Source organism: Cheilinus undulatus, linkage group 3 (genome assembly GCF_018320785.1).
Source record: "Cheilinus undulatus linkage group 3, ASM1832078v1, whole genome shotgun sequence".
Lineage (NCBI taxonomy): Eukaryota > Metazoa > Chordata > Actinopteri > Labriformes > Labridae > Cheilinus > Cheilinus undulatus.
In genome coordinates, this window is record NC_054867.1 from 37,015,564 (window position 1) to 37,035,625 (window position 20,062).

At 38.8% G+C, this 20,062-nt stretch overlaps 1 protein-coding gene across 2 annotated transcripts in view; it reads right to left on the bottom strand.

Annotated features, from left to right (window-relative positions):
• The window catches only part of iars1 (isoleucyl-tRNA synthetase 1), an 83,345-nt gene that overhangs the window by 24,941 nt on the left and 38,342 nt on the right, over positions 1–20,062 (bottom strand). For both annotated transcript variants that reach the window (XM_041782712.1, XM_041782711.1), the window contains exons 14-23: positions 18,305–18,431; positions 15,150–15,223; positions 13,649–13,843; positions 11,801–11,887; positions 11,118–11,201; positions 7,279–7,423; positions 6,379–6,499; positions 5,934–6,025; positions 5,320–5,397; positions 4,646–4,767 (exon numbers count right to left, since the gene is read on the bottom strand). In XM_041782712.1, the coding sequence (XP_041638646.1) occupies positions 4,646–4,767; positions 5,320–5,397; positions 5,934–6,025; positions 6,379–6,499; positions 7,279–7,423; positions 11,118–11,201; positions 11,801–11,887; positions 13,649–13,843; positions 15,150–15,223; positions 18,305–18,431 (1,125 nt within the window). The remainder of the gene's footprint in view (positions 1–4,645; positions 4,768–5,319; positions 5,398–5,933; positions 6,026–6,378; positions 6,500–7,278; positions 7,424–11,117; positions 11,202–11,800; positions 11,888–13,648; positions 13,844–15,149; positions 15,224–18,304; positions 18,432–20,062) is intronic.

Below are 20,062 nucleotides of genomic sequence, written 5' to 3' on the forward strand. Positions count from 1 at the left end.
AAAATAAAAGAGTTCAGAACCATCAGGGACAGAGTTTAACTCAGGATCATCCGCTAATAAGGTACACTGAGAGTTCCACCTCCGAATCCAAATTAGAGCCACACAGGCGCTGATAATCATGCATAATAGTGATATTAGCCCTTACTGTCTGCAGCATCACACACTGTGTATGTGTGCTGTGTGTGGGTATGCTTGATCATTTACTCCTGCAGTGTGCTTCAGCGTGTATGCACACAACAGCAGAGTGAAATGAGAGTGGAGAGGACACCGGGGACAGCCAATCATTTAATGAGCTGATTGAGGAGCAGCTGTTCCCAGCGCCTGATTGGTGGCTGACCTTTGGGAGGGGGTTGAAGTAGTCCCATTCGACAGCGGGAAGGACAAGCTGCTAATAAAGGAGTGGCAGTGAGTGCTGCCTAAGTGACAGGGGAGATTATATGAACCATTACACTCAATATTTTCCTTTTGCTAAATCAAATGGATATTTAATCATGTCAGAACTTTTTTACAGTTAAAGATGATGCAATTAAGTTTAGGCAATTAGAAATTCCTGCCAGGCATTGCAAAACTGATCAGCCACCAAGGCAAACATTTAACTGAGGTAATTGAAGTGAAGGCAATGAAATGATCGCAGTTTGTGAGCAATATCCATCTGCAGGGCTGAATACAGAGACGGGCGCTATGCAGCTCTGTGTGGGTATTTTAAAGTCTCAGTTAAAAGTACACAAACTCTGATCTCTCTCTAAAGAAAGCATCAACAGTTTTATCCTAAAAATGCAAACAGGGTTAGTTCAGGCTGACTTAGCAGTGAACTTGAGGGAGGCAGTGCACAAGGATTTCAATGTTTTTTCTTCATATCAGATGACCTGATTGTCAGTTGTTTGTACCGCAGCGGAAAATGTATCATCTGTGATTCACTTTTATCAGCCAGAAACAAAGAGCTTAGCATTTGCAACAGAAGCGGAAAAAGAAAATCTGATCAAAAACTACTCACAACAAATCTTTATCTATACAACACATAAACCCTCAAAATATCACTCGTAATAATAAATGCTGAAATGGAAAATCTGATCAAAATGGCGATATTAAAATGATATCAAAGAGTGAAATAAAGCAGCAAACAGGAGAAATAAAGAGGAATAAAGTGGCTTACAATAGCAGAGCTGCTACAGAGCCCGACAGTTATCTAGAATCCACTGTGGACAGTGGAGGCTCAAAAGCTGCTTCTCTGTGGAGTTCAGACTGTGATACTGTCGGGGTAAAGTAAGGCCATGCACTCTGGCTGAGACTGATTAGGCTCTGGATCAGCAGTGGATATCCTGTGGGAAAAAGGGGGCTAACACAAGGGGGGGATTTCTGCGTGAGCTGCAGGGTGAATATGTGGAAAAAGAGGATGTTTTTAAACCAGATGACCTCGGTTACTTTTATTCTCTTTGAAATCCAGTTTAAGAAAGCGTCTGCACTTCGGATGAGTCATTGAGAAAGACATGCTACTAGATCTAGAATGGAGTCTTTACTGTTTAAATTAGCAGCTTAGCTTCTTCTCCCTAAAGCCTAAACAATTTCATTTTAAAATAGAACCATTTTGGATGTTTACGTAGGGGAGCCAGTATTTTTAGGAAGGCAGCACACAGTAGGAGGCTGTTTTATGTTGGTAAATCTTTGATTTCTGACCTTATTCTCCCAGCCAGAATTTTTTAGAGATGCTGGAAGATGCTGGAGGCTAGTGGGAAGAAACAGTAGCACAGAGGTGATGCAGATAATAAGGGCAGCAATAGATGGTCTATTTTTGTCTAATCTAATTATTTTCTGAATGACTCAATCAGATGTTTGGTCTATAATAAAGTTAGAAAACGTAGGAAAAGGAGGTTATTGTTAAAAACAAAGATGACATCAATCTGTTTGTTTAGTCCACAGCCCTAAAATATGATTACTCCCAATTTCAACAAGCACAGACCTTGAGGCATGTTCCCTTTAAGTGTGCGAGTGCTTGCGGCTATCCCACTGTCAAACCATTGAGTGTGTGAGGGCTCTGACTTCATGCGGCCAAATTACACTGTCTTTGAATGAGATTTTCCCACAGTTCACTGCACTTCATTAAGTGAGCTATAAGATTAGCCTGCCCCAAAATGAAAGTAAACAAATGTTTTTGTTTTTTTTTCTTATATTAGCATTCATGAAAGTGTGGAAAAGAAATCCTCAAAATCCAAACATAGAAAGCATGGTTGTGCTTGGAAAAACAGAGAGAATTCATATACAAGTGACACTATGAAGTTAATCCCTTTTGTGATTTTTGCATATTTGAGGTTTTTGTGTTTTTGAATCAAGTATTTACATGGTTTAAAAAAAAATCATGGTTACTTTGACTTTAATGGTTTGCTAAGTAAACACTAATGTAAGATACAAAAATGCATACTTATCATCAATGTTCTTTCTCATTTTCTATTGGTGCATTTTGTTTCCATGCAATTTGTAATTTAGGATTTAATCTCGTTCATCATTCTTAAAGTATCTAAAGCCCAGAGAGTAACACATTCATGTACTACATGCATGACATCATTTAAGTCCATACATGTTGGGCTAAGGCTTAAGACATACATTTTTGGGGCATTTTGTGCCATTTCATTTGCAGATGAGGACAGTGGATAGAGTCAGAAACAGGGATAAGAGAGTGGGTGAGAAACAAGCGGGAAAGGATCCACAGGCCAGACTTGAACACAGGCCGCCTGCGTACGTGGAACAAGCCTAACCATTAAGCCATCTGCAGCCCTGGGCTAAGGCTTTTACAATGACACTTTGATTAGGCCATTTCAACTTCAAATTTCACCTTGCAGTCTTTTTCAGCACTGTCAACACGAAGACGCAAGTCAAGATGCATCAGTTGTGGCTTGTGCACCGCCTTGCCGCAAAATAAAATAACCCAAAAGGACAAATCTGAGTGCTGACTCCCCACGTTTTTAAGTCTTTTTTTGGTCAAACACAGTAAAAAGTTTTATTGTTGAAATGTGTTCCCTTTTCTCTTTTCATATTTTGTTTACCATCCACTGATTACACAGCAACTTTCTTAGGAAAACAATTGAATAAAACGTTGCTTTAAAGAATACCTTATTGATTTTAAAAAATAGAGCAAAAAGCTTTTCTTTATCTCAAAATTAGTTTAACCTGTGACAGGTTTGTATTGCATGCTAATCTGAATGATCTTAAAAATCAACATAACAAGCTTTATGAAGCATTATTGACCATTTTTAATCTCATTATGTGCACTAAAATAACAGCTGAGTCAGAGATGATCAGCATACACCTGCCTTTAATTACATAATTTCCATGATCACAATACAATAACTATTTAGCATTACATAGCCCATACAATAGCTTCAGATAATTGTATGTATTAATTAATAACAATAACTAACAGGACTAACTTGTTCCAGCCCGTGCAGTATAATTTCCATATATCAGCCAGCATGCAGCTTTTATTTACCAAGCTAAAGTGAAAAAGTTCTCAGGTTGGGACTCAATGACCAGAAGATAGTCTTTTCTATCTTCTGCTCTCTAACTGTAACAGACATTAATGCTGACAAGTACTTTTTTAATGAGATGATAAAGGGACTTAATACCTGTATCTGCTGGCCAGTGCATTAAACAGGCCATGGGAGACGATGCTTAGCGCTGCTGCATCTTTGTGTGGCGTTTAAGATATGTTATTTCCAAGTTACTAACAGCGTAACCGCTGTGAAGCATCAGAGGTTTGTGTGCTGCATCCCTTTGTTTGCCTCTCTACCTGTATTACCCAGCACTGCATCGCTCTTTTCTCTCTATCGCTACATGTCTCTCAATCAGTCAGCAGCTAACTGCGCTAACTAGTTTTTATTGCCTACAATAAACTGAACCTTTCTATGAATCTGCACAACACATGATTAAGTTTTCCTGCCTCATTGCTATCATTCACCTCAAGTGCCACCTCCAGTTTTGGAGATTTCGCTGTCAAAGCTAACAGTTTTATATCTGAAAGCCACCTTCCAATGCTGTTATTCCCTCCTCTCCTTCTCCTGCAGTGAATAAGCCTACATCAGATCAACCAAACTTCTATCCAGATTGCTTTTTATTACAGTTAGTCTTCCAGAGTCTGTAGTAGGAGGGGCGTCCCTGGCAAATATGCATTATATAATACAAGACCATTGCTCTGCGAAAAGGGCCAATCAGATGCAAGTATTTAACACAGTTTAATTATTAAATTCACAGGTAACATAATCAGAATTTTCACACTGACATGTTCACATTGTTTTAAAAATCATCAACTCCTTTGTTATTGTCCTAAGGAAGAGGCACAGTCTACTGCTGACCTTGTGTTCTCTACATAAGGGCTCATTTTTCCCAAGTGAGATAAACATTCTTACCCTTGTAGATGATGTATAAGATCCAACCCATGAAATTAACTGTTTTAATGTGTAAATTCAGCTGTTCTGTTTGTCTTATTGATTGCATGATTGTTTTTATGCTTAAATATCTAACAGCTAATTGAAAGATTGCTCATTGCTTTTAGCTTAAACGAAGAGTGATAACTCCCAGGGAGAACTCTCCGAATTTTGCCACTTTAACACAAGCCAATGTCCCAATATTTTAAGTTTTGGAGGATTTTACTAACCTGACTTGTGGCAGCATGAGATAGTGGATGCTCCCACTGTCCTTCTCCTCCACAGAGGCGGGGTCGATGAGGTGACGCAGATTTTGGTACATCATCTCTGTAATGAAAGGTGTGAAAGGAGCCTGGGGGAAGGAGGAGGAAGCAAGCAAGTCCACATGAAAGAAAAAGAAAGAGCAGAAGATTATTAGATACTCTGTGCTGGGGTTCATTTACATTTTCTGACTAAAGGTCTAAAAGTCAGAGGCAGCAATAAAATCAGCATACAAAACACATTTTTCTCAGCAGCTTTTCCCACCCAAATTGTGCAAAAGTTCAAACAGAATCATGTTAGAGAGGGGTTACTTCTAATGTGATTCTCATCCATTTCAACCACAGCTAATTAATTTGTATGGCTCAAAGCTGATGTGTATTGATCTGGGTTAGGATAACTGGCTCATAGCGTGCCTCACGCCTCACATGCAAACATCTTCAATGTGTTATAAATAAAAACTCCTACTGCTTATGCATTATGCATAGCCATGTGAGCACACACAAACACACCTCTTCTGTACCAGCATTAGTTCTTTGTTACTTGCATATACAAAAGCAAAACCTCGACACAAGAAATTTCCTCTCATACAATCTCTTTTCTCTCACTCGCACACACACTTGCACACAGAAACAGTATGACTCACCATCAGCCTGCACATGGAAAACAGAACACTGAAGAGGGTTTCCAGCGCCCACAGGCAGTCCTCAGTGCCACTCTCTCCCTGAAAAGTTCACACATGCATCAATACAGTCAGTCCCTATGCAACAGTGAAAAGATAAAAGTGCCCTCACAGACTTCAGAGCATTTATACTCAAATCTATGACAATCAAATGTTGACTAGGAGGTCCATAAACTGATTATAGTTAAGATAAGGAGGCTGAAATGTTCCATTTAGCTACCTACTCAGTACTCAATACTTAAAACAAACCTCAAAAGAAATACTTTCTACTTTTACTCAAGTAGATTTGTAGACCAGTACTTTTGCTTTTACTTAAGTAAATCTTAACCAGGGTAACTATACTTTTACGTAAGTATTATGGTTGTGTACTTTTTCAACATCTGCTAATTAGAACTGTAAACAGAAGAAAGTAGAGAAGAAGGAGAGTCAGAGAAGGAAAAGGCAAAGAACAAGCGTGATGAGAATGAAGCACAATTAATACAAATCCAACAATTATATATAACTTAAGCCAATATAAACAACCCCACTCTTCAACTAATTCTGCTGGAAACACCACTTATTCAGATCTTTTATCTCACCTTTAGACGGCGTCTGTTTGTCCTGACGTACCAGTTGGTCAACATGTCCACAAACTTTACCAGGCGAGGCACAACTGTATACAGGCGGTAAGCTGCAACAGGAGACTCATGTCAGTCTGTTTACACTGGATACTGGCATGATCAGGCTGCCTAATTTATTGTATTTAAAGGTAGGGAACAGCTGACATTTAAGCCACCCTCCAGATAAATTCTAGTTCCTGGAGTAAAGATTAGCAGTATGTTACTCTGGTTTAGCTCAGTCCATAACTACAAAAGCTAAAGCCCTTGATGCACCTTGACCTGTCAATGCATTATTACCCTACTCTCTCCTCCCCACAATTCATATCTCTCTTCAGCTATTCTATCAACAAAGGCAAAAATGTCCAAAAAATAATCTTAAAAAAAAAGAAAAAGAACAGCCAGATTTGCAGTGTGTGTGTCTCACCATCCATCTCAGCCTTGAAGAACTGGATGAGAGACTGTGTGAAGGACTGGATCCATCTGTCCATGATGTTGTCACTCTGCTTCACTGTGTTTTCATTGTACAGGAACTGAATGTCATCCTCCTAACATGTAAATACACAAGCGTACACACAAAGTTATAAAAAGTATTAACACTTTTTTCAATCCTTTGGCAGTTTGATGTCGCAAACAGAGCAAGGACGCTAAAGCAGAGATGCTGAAAATACGGTATATGCCTTTAAGAGAAGGAGATGCTGCTGATGTGAGCCATGTACTAGCAGGAGAAACTCATGTGACAGTGTTTAGAACCTTGAGTCATGTTGGATTTGCAGAATGTCTTTGTGTATATATAATAACCTCTAAAAAGTTTTAATACAGTCAGTGAAAAGGTGAATCTAGACAATTATTACAAGGGCTTGGATCACACACACTTTAGGAAAAGAAAAAAGTAATTCATTTGCTAATACAAATTTAAATACAGTTTGAATCTAGTATTTTGTAGATGTCTTATCTAAAAGGATGACAGAAAAAAGACAGAAATCAAGATAAGAACAATATGGAAGATGTGCTTTAAAAAAAGATAGTTAATGGATAGTTTTCATGAGCAAAGCAGAGACCATCATTTTAAAAAAGCTTTCTGCTTCTGATTATTTCTCCAAATTAAACCCAAATCCCCCAGCCACCAATACACCAATGACACTGGAACATTAGGGTGATGAATCACTGCAACTATGGCACTAAAAACAAGTAATTCCATTATGTGCCTTAAAATTAATTGGTTAAAAATAGCAACAACACAGTGGTTTGTCGAATTGGAAAGGCTTAAGGAACATCACATGAGCTGTGCAGTGATGACCTTTTATTCTGTTCATTACACATGTACCTTCTGTAACCTTTGTACGTTCTGCACTAGAAAGCGGTAGGCGTTGTACCACGGCAGGAAGACATCCTTCAACACGTCCCGTACCCCCTCCTCTTTGAAACGCAGGTTCTCTGCTCTCACCACGGGAGAGTTGATGAGGTACAGTCTGCACAGAGAGGAAGGAGGCTGGTGAGTATGGCAGAATTCATAATGAGCAACTGAGAGTGGGTACACAGGTAACAACTAGAATGTGTTCAGAGATGTGAGAGTGAGAGTAAAAGTGTTTGTGAAAGTAGGCTGAGTCAAATGAAGTACATAACGGTGTTGAGGACAGACAGATTTAAGAGACAAAATCAGCTGTCAGAATAAACTCGCAGAGCTTATTGGTGATGCCCCAGTTACACATTCACCTCAGTTACTTGAAATGCAAAAAAACAAGGTAAAAGGGGACCAAAACAAAAGTGTTGTGGGTAAATTTTACACCCAGACAGCTTGTTTAGATTTGAGTTGAACAAATTTAAGAGGATGGCTACATGCAACACAAACTTTCTCCAAAGTTCTAAACAGTCATTTTCAGCTTGAACTGATGGTAAACTTTATATTTTTACTTATTTAGCAGTACGACCTAAATACTTCAGATCATGTGACATACCCTGACATGCCAGATGGACTGTTTCACATTAGCATGGCATGAGATATATTTGGCATCCATCTAGGTAACAACACAAACAGTTCAGAGAAGGGCAGAACCTTTAAAAAAAACTCAGAGGGTGTTCTGTCTGTTACATTTGTTGCGGGCAATTCAGAGCCAAGGCCGCCCATAAGGGGGAGAGCTTTCTGGGGCTTAGCCAAACTGGGGGCCCATGGAGGTCAGCAAGATCATTGTCTATTGTAGATTTCAGTTATGATAACCATATTTTATGGGTTAAAATGGGTTAAAAGTGGCAAATAGAAGTGGAAAAAATGGGCAAAAAGCAGCAAAAATTGGTTTGAAGTTTCAGAAAAAATTGGCAAATGAGGGTAAAAAGCAGCAAAAATGGGTACAAAGGGATAAAAACAAGTGGCAAAAAGGGTGAAAATAGCAAAAATGGGTTTAAAGTGGCAAAATAGCAGGTTAAAGTGGCAAAATGGGCCAAAAACAGCAAAAATTGTTTACATTGGTTTAAAAAATAAGTGGCAAACATAGGTTAAAAGCAGCTAAAATGGGTTTTTATGGCAAAAAGTGGCAATAAGGGCAAAAAGAGGCAACAATTGGTGTTAAAAGGAAGTGCCAAATGTGGGTTAAAAGCAATAAAAAAATTAAAGTTGCAAAAATGGTTAAGTCTAAAAAAAGAGGTTAAAATCAGCTAAATAATTGACATTTGAAGGTAAAAAGAAGCAAAAAATGGGTTCAAAGTGACAAATGTATGTGGCAAAAATGGGAAAAAGCAGCAAGAACTGACTCAAAGTGTTAAAAAAGGGGCAAAATAGGGTCATAAGTGGCAAAAAATTGGCAAAGTGAGGGCAAAACAATTTTCTTAAACAATTTAAGTGGCAAAAAGTAGCGAAAAAGTAGTTAAAAATTGCTGAAGCGGGTTAGAAGTATCACAAATGAAAAATTTAATTTCATGCATCAATAAATCTTCAATAAATCCCCATTGGGGAGGGCCCATACTCTTAAGGGCCCAGGCAATCCTGTGTGCAGGCCTGATCAGATCAAGAAAACATATGATGCAGTAGGCATGCACCAATCCTTCGAATAAACTACATAAAGTAAGCTCGACATGCAACTATTATCACTGTTCACCATCAGTGGAGCCAGCTGGTAAATCAAACTCTTGATGTGGCCGCAAATGTTCAGCTTGGTTCTTTATAGGGTTGGGCAATTAATCGCAAAAAAGATTAAATCGCAATATGACCTACTGCAATTTACAAATTGCAGAAGTTGCAATATTTCTTTAATTTGAAATATGTCAAAATAGCAGTTTAATACATTAATTTTTGCAGCAGCTTTACCAGCTTTACCTCACTTACCCCCATCCACCTCCTTTATAGCATAAAGCTTGTTGCATCCTCATATTTAGATTCATGCTACTATGCATTAATTGTTTCTAAAATAATTTCTTTTTTTTTTCAATACATTTATTTAGGGTCCATCCATATGGGGGTTTCTAGCCATGTACTCCCTGGAAAGTCAAAGCATGCTGCTTACTTTAGCGGCATCCATGCTAATCTCACCCACCGGCTGCCATGTGTACAGGCTTACAGTGGCTCCAACTCAACCAAATCTGTAGCTACTGCCTCTTTCTCTTCAAATAACAGTGATCAGTCTGTTTCTTTGACTGGGAACAGCCTTTTCAGACTGAAGCTTTGCAAAATGGGTCTGCCAGATGATCATGCAATCTAGCCAATCCATTGGCTTTGCAAGGTTAGAAGTAACAGTCAATTGTTGTAGTTATAATGTCAATGTAATGTGGGATATCCAAGCTCCAGTTTCCCCACATGTGCAATGTGTAACATCCAATGTAAGAGGCATGATGGGGGAGGATGGTGATAAAGTCAGAACCAGGAGGGTGGAGCAGCGCTCTGTCTATGTGTATATGAGGCTGTCACAGTGTATCTATATGTGGTGTCTCTCTCACTTCCACAGTGTGGTAAAGCAATAAGAAATCACATACTGGGACAACAATACTACAAAGTCGTTGTTAGAGGGCTGTTGCAGAGTTGAACATGTAAAGGGTTAATGACACAATTTGACTCACAATTTTGTCTCGTTGCTTTAGCTGTTAAATATGATTTTTTTTTCCTCATAGAGGTTAAGCACTGAACAGAACTAAAGATAGAGGCAGCTTGTCCCGCAGTCCTCTTAGTGTCAAGTAGTATTTGATATTACAGGATGCTTATCTGACACCAGTGAAGGAAAGCGATGAATAAGCTCTTCCCTAAAAAAAGGCTATGCAGATGTCAAATGTATTTGGATTGGATGAGTTTTTCTAATTAGGCTAAACATCTGCCTTAATTATGTTCTGCAACATTTGTGAACAAACCCTTTTTAACCAACAGCTTATCCGTGCAAATTAACTTCAGTGCATTTTCCCCTTATTAAATCAAAATAAAATCACTGTTGATGTGACAGAGACAGAAAATTAGGAAAATTCATGCTATAATAGCCTGTGGCAGGCAATAGAACACAGTGAAGAGTACTTTAAATAGGTTTTGATGATGATTTTAGAGGCAAGCTGAGCTGACATGATGCAACTTCATGCAACAGGCCATCAGCATTTCTAATAGCAGAAACTCTTTAAATACATCTTTTTTTTACAAAATGCACATTACACAGAAGCATCAGTTAGTCAAATAGTTTTTGGCACCTTAAAATGAGCCAACATGATGTCAGAGGGTTGTTATTTCACCCAGCATAAGAGTAAAGCAGCTCAGTATAGCACACTAAATAAAGTTTTAACATGCTCTGTTGTAAATCATAGCTTTAGACAGAAACAAGCTGCCACCTTTGTTTATCTCTGCATCTCTCTCTTCATCAGTCTATATTGTGAGCATATGGAGGAACTGCATAGTGCTTTATTCATTAGACCATATGGCCGTGGCACTGTCACCGCTTAGGGCAAAGGAGTGAATGTAAGAGGAGAAAAACGTGTGAATGCATGTGTATGTACAGTATGCGTGACTTTGTGTATACTATATGTAGGACAAAGGAGCTGCCTAGTTAAGCGTGGACAGTGATTCAAACCTTTTAAAAAAGGGCTTCCTACTAATAACATAAGGTAGGTTACCACACAGACCCATGCCACCGGCACACAGGCATTCATGCTTCAGAAACACGCACACACACACACTGGTCTGCAATCAAGCACAGAGCTGACCTGAGGGCATCGGCTCCATAGTTCTGCACTATGAGTCCTGGATCTGGGTAGTTCTTCTTGCGCTTGCTCATCTTCTGTCCATCGCTGCAGGAGTGAGACAGGCAGAGGCATTAATGCACTCACACATGTATGCTGGAACTAAAGTGCATGTTAGAAACCATGCACTTGGTATTCAAATTAGTCAAGTCCTTCCAGGTCAGTAGGCCTGTGAGCACAGTGCTGCATGTAGACCCTGGGGCAGAGGACAAGTAGCTCTATTGTAGAGCAGCACTGAGGGCTAAATGTTACAGCACATATAGAGCACTGATCATTAGAGGCAGTATAAAAAATTAATAGATGAATGGGAAGGTGAAGGAGGAGAAACAAACAATAAAATTGTTGGGAGAGAGGAAGGCAAGCAGCAAATCGATAAAGGAAAACAAGGGGAAGTCATGTCCACAGAAAATAGAAATACATTTAAACTGACTGACAGGATAAGGTTGGCAATATCCTGTCTTTTCTTGGAGTCAAAACCCCCAGCCCCCAAAATTGATCCTGCTACAGAGAGCTGCCTGTGTAGCAAAAGCCCAATACATATCAGCTGTACAGGCTTTTTGCAACAGACGGAGAGTATAGTATTATCACTCAAACTGATGGCTTCAATCCTTAATGACAGTTCTTTGTCTACAAGTCAGTGGTCTCACCTAGCAAGCACAAGTCCGTTAACAATGACGTTCTTGAAGGGTGGTTTGCCAAACAGAGCTGTTGAGAGGACCAGCAGGGTGTAGAACCTGCAACAGGACACAAAAAAACAGCAATACGTAAGGGTGCTAAGCATTAACTACACACAAAGATGGACGAGGCGTCTACAGTTCCTAGGGTTAGGAACGTAAGTTGTAGAAAAAAACTGTGACGTAGGTTGTAGAAGAAAATACTAGTCTTTAAACTCAAACTTAATCACTGTCCATCTACAGTCATGCTCTGCTGCAGTCACTAAAAGCAAGCAACAGGGGTCCATACACTTAAGTTGAAGTTTTATTTCTTTTGTTCATCTTGAGTCTCAAAAATTGAAAAGCATATTTAAGCTCTGAACTATAGCTATTTTATGCATTTAAGAATCTCTGTTTTTGTTGTTGTTGTTTTTTTAAAGCACTTTGTCAGGAGAATGTCAGGGAGCCATCCTGCAAACTGGCTGAGTAATAAGGAGAATCAATCTAAATGTATAAGCTATTTCTTTTTTGCACTATGGAGCTGAGTGTCAGCAGGTTATTTTGCTGCTTTTTATTGCCCTCAAAGATGCAGAAGACTTTGGCTGTACTGTTAAAAATACATGTAGCATGTAATGCACATGTAACCCAAAGACATTACTGTAAGTTTTTCATCAGTGTATGGCTGTATTTGAAAGAAAAAAAAACAACAATACATCCTTAGTTTCTTATAAAAATCAAATGTTTTGTCTGTTTCTAAAAAAAATAGACTACCAATATTAAAAAAAAAATTTGTTGTACAGGACAAAATTGCATTTTTTTACAGTGGAAAAAATTTAATTAAATATCGGTATCGGCCAAGTTTTAAAACATATATAAAACATATAAAACATATATATATATTTAAAAACATGTATATCGGACATCAGCAAAAATCCAATATTGCGCACCCCTAGAGTAAACCATGCCTTGTGAAAAAGTTTGTCAGAGAGCACCTTGGTACTCAACAGTGCTACTGGAAACAATCTTTTGTGGACTGATGAAACTAAGGTTGAATAGTTTGGGAAAAACATGCAGGACTACGTGTGGTGTAAAAAGGGTACTGCATGCCAACATGAGAACACCATCCCCCCAGTGAAGTACGGTGGAGGGAGCATCAGCTTGCCATCATTGAGGGAAAATGAATTTCCAAGTTTATCTAAATACCCTAAAAGATAATGTCAGGATGGCTGTCCACCAGCTCAACCTCAGAGGAAGTTGGGTGATGCTGCAGGACAATGTCCCTAAACACTGAAGTAAATCTACTACAGCACGGCTTCAAAAAAAAGAAAATCCACCTTTTGGAGTGGCCGAGTCAGGGCCCAGACTTCAATCTAACAGCAATGCTGTGGAAAGACCTCAAGAAAGCCGTTCACACCAGACAGCCTTAGAATATGGGTGAGCTGAAGCAGTTCTTTAAGAAGAATGGTTTAAAATTCCTCCTGAATGTTGGTCAGGTCTCATCAACAGCTACTGACACACTTGGTTGAGATTATTGCTGCCAAAGGAAGTTCAACCAGTCATTAAATCCAGGGTTCACTTACTTTTCCAGCAGCAAATGTTTAATCTCTGTGTTCAATAAAGACATGAAATATGAAAATTATTTTTGTGGTATTAAATTAAGCATATTGTGTTTGTCTATACTTGTGACTGAGATGCAGATCAGATCACATTTGAAGACCAATTAAAGCAGAAAAACAGATCATTTCAAAGGGTTCACATACTTTTTCTTGCACTTATATGTTGGTATTCCTCATTTCCTTCCTAAACCTCTATTATTTGTCCCTCCATTCATTCACAGCTCACCATCCCCTCGTCTGGTCGATGCCTTCAGCGATGAAATCTGCTGGGAAAGTGTCCTCAAACTCCTTCCTGTTTTCAAAGGGGTAGTGGACCTGGGCATAAGGCATGCTGCCACTCTCAAACCAGCAGTCAAACACTTCTGTAACCCTCCGCAGGACGCCTTTACCACACCGTGACGGGATGGTCAGACTGTCGATGCTGGGTAGAGAAAAGTAAACAAAGACAGAAAATGGAGGTACAGGTATTGAAAACGAATATCAGCAGTAAAAACTTGACCGGCTCTGTTATATTTCAGCTTTTATTAACACTGAGAAACTTTTCTCTTCTACATATTTTTGGCTGTAGTCCCAAACAGAGATTTTACAATATTTCACCACTGGGAAAGAGGTTTAAGAAAAGAACAGCAGTGCTCATGTTGTGCTGACATCCGCTAGAATAAGGTCGGTTATTGCTTTATGCTTCAAGGATATAAAGATTAATTTGCTTCATATATCCACTCACTCAGATTCAGCCCTAGAACAAAATATGCTTTTTTTCTGGTAAAGTTACTCAGGCTAAGGAAAACAACCTTAAATGGAAAATGAGCCTGCATTACGCGATAGTTATAAACTGTCAGTCTGTGTATAATGCCCAGTAAATCTACATTAAATCCATATGTGGCCCCTTGGTCCTATTCTGGGTAAACAGAAGAAAGAAAACATCAACCAACAACAAACAACAAGATTACAAATCCTTGTTAAGGGAAATTTACTGCATTTTCCCTTGCAGTTACAGTCTGCTTCATATTTCAGAGTTATTTGAACTCATGCCTATAAACTACAGACTGCACCTTTAATAATCTGTTGTCAGCCATTAAAGCTGCTCTGCTGCAGCACTCTGCTGCTCCTAAGAGCTCTGCTTCTGGGTCTACTGAGGAAAGAGAGGAGGTTTTTAAAAAAGAAGTGCACTGCTGAGCACATTTTGAGGAGTTTTTTAATATATATTTCTTGCAGGGTGTTATGCATAAGGTTTGCTAAAATTGTCACTTTCTATTATGAAGGATGAGGGATTATCCCTAGGAGCCATGCACTTCACTTATTATATAAACTGAGAGCAGTCTGTCCATTTGGTTGTCAGAGAGCCAAAAATCTTTTGAATCTAGGAACCTATGCTTGAATTAACCCGGGTCATTTAGATAACTTAAAGCTACAACACGCTGTACCAAACTTCTACAGATGGAGTCAGACCTCATGGAGCAGATTAAATGTGATTAGTGGATAAATAGGGCAAAGTGAAATGATCTGTGTTCAACAACACCAGTATCGTTCAGGCAGGCAGGCCACATTAGAGAGGAATCAAAATATTGCAAAATATTCACTCACAGATAACGCTCTTAAAAGCAAAGACACCATATCAAATATGAGTCAGAGGATGTGAGGGTAACACACTATCACAGCAGACACACACTGCTGAGTTCATGTTCAGGTTGTTGGCTGACAATCTTGGTGTTGGCTCAGTGGCTCACCTCTCCCGATGCAGATCAGTTACTTTGACTCCGGTCAGCTCTTCGAGTTCAGCCATGGAGCCGATGCACACCACCTAAAGGAACAGGCACAAAACAGATACAGAAAGTACAGCCTGAGTAAAAAAAACTCACAAAAAAAAATCCAAACAAACTAAAAGTTTAAGTTTTACTGCTGAAATGAAAGTTCATCTTAGACAAAATATATTGTAATTATTCTTCTAGGCTTATATCACTGTGTAAAAACACAAAAAAAATTGCTGGTTCTGGCTTCTAAAAACTAAGGATTTACCCTATTCAATTAGGTTTTATGAAACATATATGGTATGTGGATTTCAGCAGTATGTGCTTTCCTCTTCACATATGAATTGCTGCTCATTTTTTGTGGCTTTTATTTGGTGAAGGGAATAATTGTGCACTGAAATAAGGAATATGAACTTTACCATTGAAAAAGGAATTTGTTGCGGACTGAAAATGAAATAAGAGATCACTTAAAAAAGGTTCAGATGTCTTCTGACATGTCCACTAAAGCTTTATGTGAGTTTTTAAAGCGAAATGAGACCTTGGACTTATTTTACATCACTGTGGCTGCAGGGCGATACTGATATGGATTAACCACAGTTTGTTGAAAGCGACTTAAAAACATGCAATTAAATTGCAATAAAAATTGATGCACTGATTGTGGGCCTTAATTAATCATGATTAATGTGATAAATCTTGACAACCCTAATGGGAAGTAATTGCTTCACCCAGGGCAGTCATTGCTATTAACCTCAAGTAGAATAAATCATCGTCCATAGCTACCGTCTTCTTCTCCAAGAATGATGCTGATTGGTCTGGTCCGTGCTCAGACCTGGCACAATCATTTCTGATTGGAGCTTTGTGAAATGGATCTGCCTGATGACAGACATAGAATCTGGCCAATCCATGTGCTCTGCAAGGTTAAGGACATAATGGAAAGTTTGGGAGACCTGTCCACAGCTGCTTTTAATGGAGGAGGATGACTGACCTCCAGCTGCAGCAGCAGACAAGTTGACCAAGGACTGCTTTTTATTTTGTCCCCAAATACATGCTGATGATCTTTTATTGGGAACCGGTATTTTTTCCGAGGGGCGTTTATCTGCCAAAGGTGGTCCCGATAAAAAAAAGTTTGGGAACCACTGCTTTAGTCACCTTATTCCCTGAGCAAAGCTAACATCAATGGCTGCTGGTTGTAGCCTCACTTCATTGCCCACACAAGTGATGTATCAATACATCATGATATGCTTAAACATTTATTCAAATCAAAGACAATTGAAGTCTATAGAAAACAATATATTCCAATATTTTAGTTTAACCAGTAGAGGCCACGTTCTGCTTTAGGTTTCCATGTAAGTAGCTCAAAAAGAGAGACGCCATAATAAAAAAGGATATTTTGCAATTTCATTGTGAGATAAATATAACTAAAGATTCATTTTCATCATAAATGTACTCAAAAATTATTTGTTATTTTATTTTTTTTAAATCAAAGTGAAACCAGTATCTTGACACATATCATATATTGAGTTGAGTTTATCTTCACATCCTTGGTGTACACCAAAGTCTCTAATTTAAGTCTAACTCTTGGCAACAAAGTAAAGCAGTGGACTGTGTTTCATGTAAGATACAAACATCAAACTTTTCCTCTGAACCCACATAAAGTAAAGCCAGTTGCACTAACCCCAACTTGAACTTATTTTTCAACATCTTGCTATCAGTGTTAGACCTCCTTATTCAGATGTATTTTCCTGCTCGTTTTTCATTTAATTATGTCAATACAACACAACTTAAAAGTAGGCCTACTTCAACACACTTCCTAAATAACTTCAGCTTACAAAGTATGGTAAAGTGTGTTATTGGCCTCCTATGAGAGTTAACCTGTAGGCTCTGCTCTAGTTTTAGTACAGCGCCAGGTAACATGGCCCAGATAAAGCCCCGCACGCCAACGTCATGAACAAAAGATGAAGCAGTAAAAAAAAAAAGAACATCAAATACACAAGGAGAGATGGAGGGATGACAAAAGGAAAACGTACAGACAGATAGAAATTGTTTTGCCACAGATATAAAGCACAGACACACTTTATGCTTTAAGGCTCTGGTGTGTGTGAACTGCCACTGAGGGGTGTGTGAGGGAGGCACCAGGGAGTGCGAGTGCTCTGGAAACAGTCACAATGCTATTTCCAGCAAGCAGGTCGCTGGCTGTCCCTCTTTAAGCAGACGCTTCATTTATCAAACGCTCAAACAACCTAATTCTGACATCTCTATTCAGTTCAGTCGACTTCACAGATCCTGCTGGGTTTGGCACTGAGCATCCACATGCAGACAAACATTTACAGTTTGGCTGCCTTCTCCTCTGTCTCTACTCATTTTTCATCCCTCAATTTCCCCCCTTCTAATTTCTTTCACTCTCATTTTCCTTTAAAGCGGATTTATTCCAGCCCTCATCCTCTTATTTTCTGTCTTCTTTTACCCTAAGATAGCTGTTTGTCTTGAGGACCTTTGAAGTCTCCTTAACTGGCATGAAGAGAAACCAAATGCACTTTGGTTTTTGTTTATTTGCTTTTTACATTAATGAATCATTCATGTGTTGAGTTTACGGAGGCACTCTGTAATGGTGCCTGAGGGGAGCTGACTTTGATTACAGTTTGGAGTCATGCAACGCTCTCTTCTTTGACACCATGGTCACATCACTTTGCCATGCCAGAAAAGTCTCTCCTACTCAAGCCTCCACGTACAAAAGAAGGGCCAGATATGCTAAATTATGTGAGAGTCAAAAAGAGGTCAGGGAGAAGAAATTTTGCCCTGCCAATTTATGAGTAGAGCTGAAATTCTGCACCCTCGCAGCAGACTAATCTCCCTCTAGAGAGACACAAGAGTTTTTTTTTTTTTTCTAAACTCATTTCTATGGTAAATAAAAGTGAGAGTTATGGAGAGTTCAACTTTTCAATTATGCCCTCTCATGCTCAGCCCAGATTGATTTGTGAGGGCTGCCAACACAGAAAGAGTAAGTGTCTTGGTATTTGGTCATGACACAGACAAATTGTGTAATCTCTGCAGAGTACAAAGATGCATACGAGGCATTAACTACTCTATTAAAGCATAACAAGAGAGTGTTTGTTGTGTGTCGTGTTTTTCCTGACCTCCTCGAAGTCGTCGCTGACCCAGAGCGGGATCGGTGTGCCCCAGTAACGGTTTCTCGAGATCGCCCAATCTCGTGCATCTCTCAGCCAGTTCCCAAAACGTTTCTCACGAACAAACTCCGGCACCCTGCAGAGACAACGGGATGATGATACAAAATGGTTTCAGGCACTGGACTAGTAGGGCCTAAAAACACTCAAGAAGAATGTCGTTGTTGTAGTCCTATTTAAACCTGATTATATAATTTTTTTTATTCATCTTTTTAAAATTCTCTCAGTGTTTACAAAGGTAAATTTAGCTTTCAGTGTCAAAAAAAACTACATGTTTTTTCTCAGTTCAGGTACATAAATTATAAATTTGGGAAAATCCATGAAAACTAGGTTGGGTTACTTAGCATAGATAAAATTGGTTAATCACATATTTTCAGATTTTTGCAGCAGTGTGTCATAGTCTTTTCTTAAATATATGATTCCTTAAATGAACATGACAGTGGGGAAAAATATGCATTACTTAATTTACATTTAATCTATTCATTGACGCTGTAGCCACTTTGAAGTTGTAGGCTTTATTTCTGCAGTACAAAAAGGCACTATGGCCTAAGGTGTGTGAGTGACTTCCAGACAGCCTCAAGTGGACAGTTGAGGAACTGCAGTTGTTTGCACTGCCTTCATTTTTAACTAAAGTAGTTGTTGCTTAGTCATTTATGAAAACTACTGCCCGTGCCAAGAAAAAGAGAACACATTTAACCCTTCAAGAACTTAGCTATTTTTAACCATTTTTTCTTGCCTGGTATTGTTGTCTTAAGCATCTACAACACCAACCCTGTGGTGCACAGTCAAGTTCTAAACCTCATTTTACAGGGAAACCTGGGCTTTAATAACATGTGTGCTACAGTAATGTCACTTAAATAATTAAAAAATACATTATGGGGCAATAAGGATGAAGGAAAAACTTACATGGAAAAGTACGTTTCAAAGATTTTGATTCAACACACAGTCTTTTTTGCACAAACCTGCTCTCCCATCTTTTTGGCACTGGTTAAGAAAATAATGATTTTGTGACCAAAAAAATTCACAAAAAAACCCTTGTTCTTCTTCATATTGGCTGTATTTGTGCCATTCCTCAAAACAGTTCCTGTCTGCAGAGGGCCACATCACAGGCTTTATGTCTCTCTCTCCTTTATGAGCTATTCAGACCATCTCCACCATGATCTGCGCAGTTAGTAGTTGTGCAGTTTGACAAAGCATGATGTGTAGACAGAGCAGCCTGCCACTGGTTGTCAGCCCATTAAGAATTCTGGGATACAAAATGTCAAAAATGATTTAAACTGATTAAAAAATTGATAAAAAAGACATTCTATGTTCGATATACTGCTGTGGTTTTAATCTTAAAAGACCGTGATAAATCACCCAGGTTCCAGGATACCTACAAATGCTTCAGTAAGGAATTCTAAAGCGTGGATAGCATAATTGGAACAGCATAACGGCTAGTTTCAAGAGGCAAAAAAAGTAAGAGGCTATGATTTATGGTTTAAAGTTCTTAATGTTTTATATCCTGAGTCACTTCCCATCATATATGACAACATCAGTCTCAAAGGGTTAATAGGGATATCCACATGTTATCGGTATTGGCAGATATCTAGAAAGTTAGATATTGGTATCAGCAGCTACTGCCTGTATTTAAAGTCAATATATCAACTGTAAATATTGGCAGCGCAAATAATATGTGGGTGCTGCATTTCAGCAAAATGTACTGCTGTA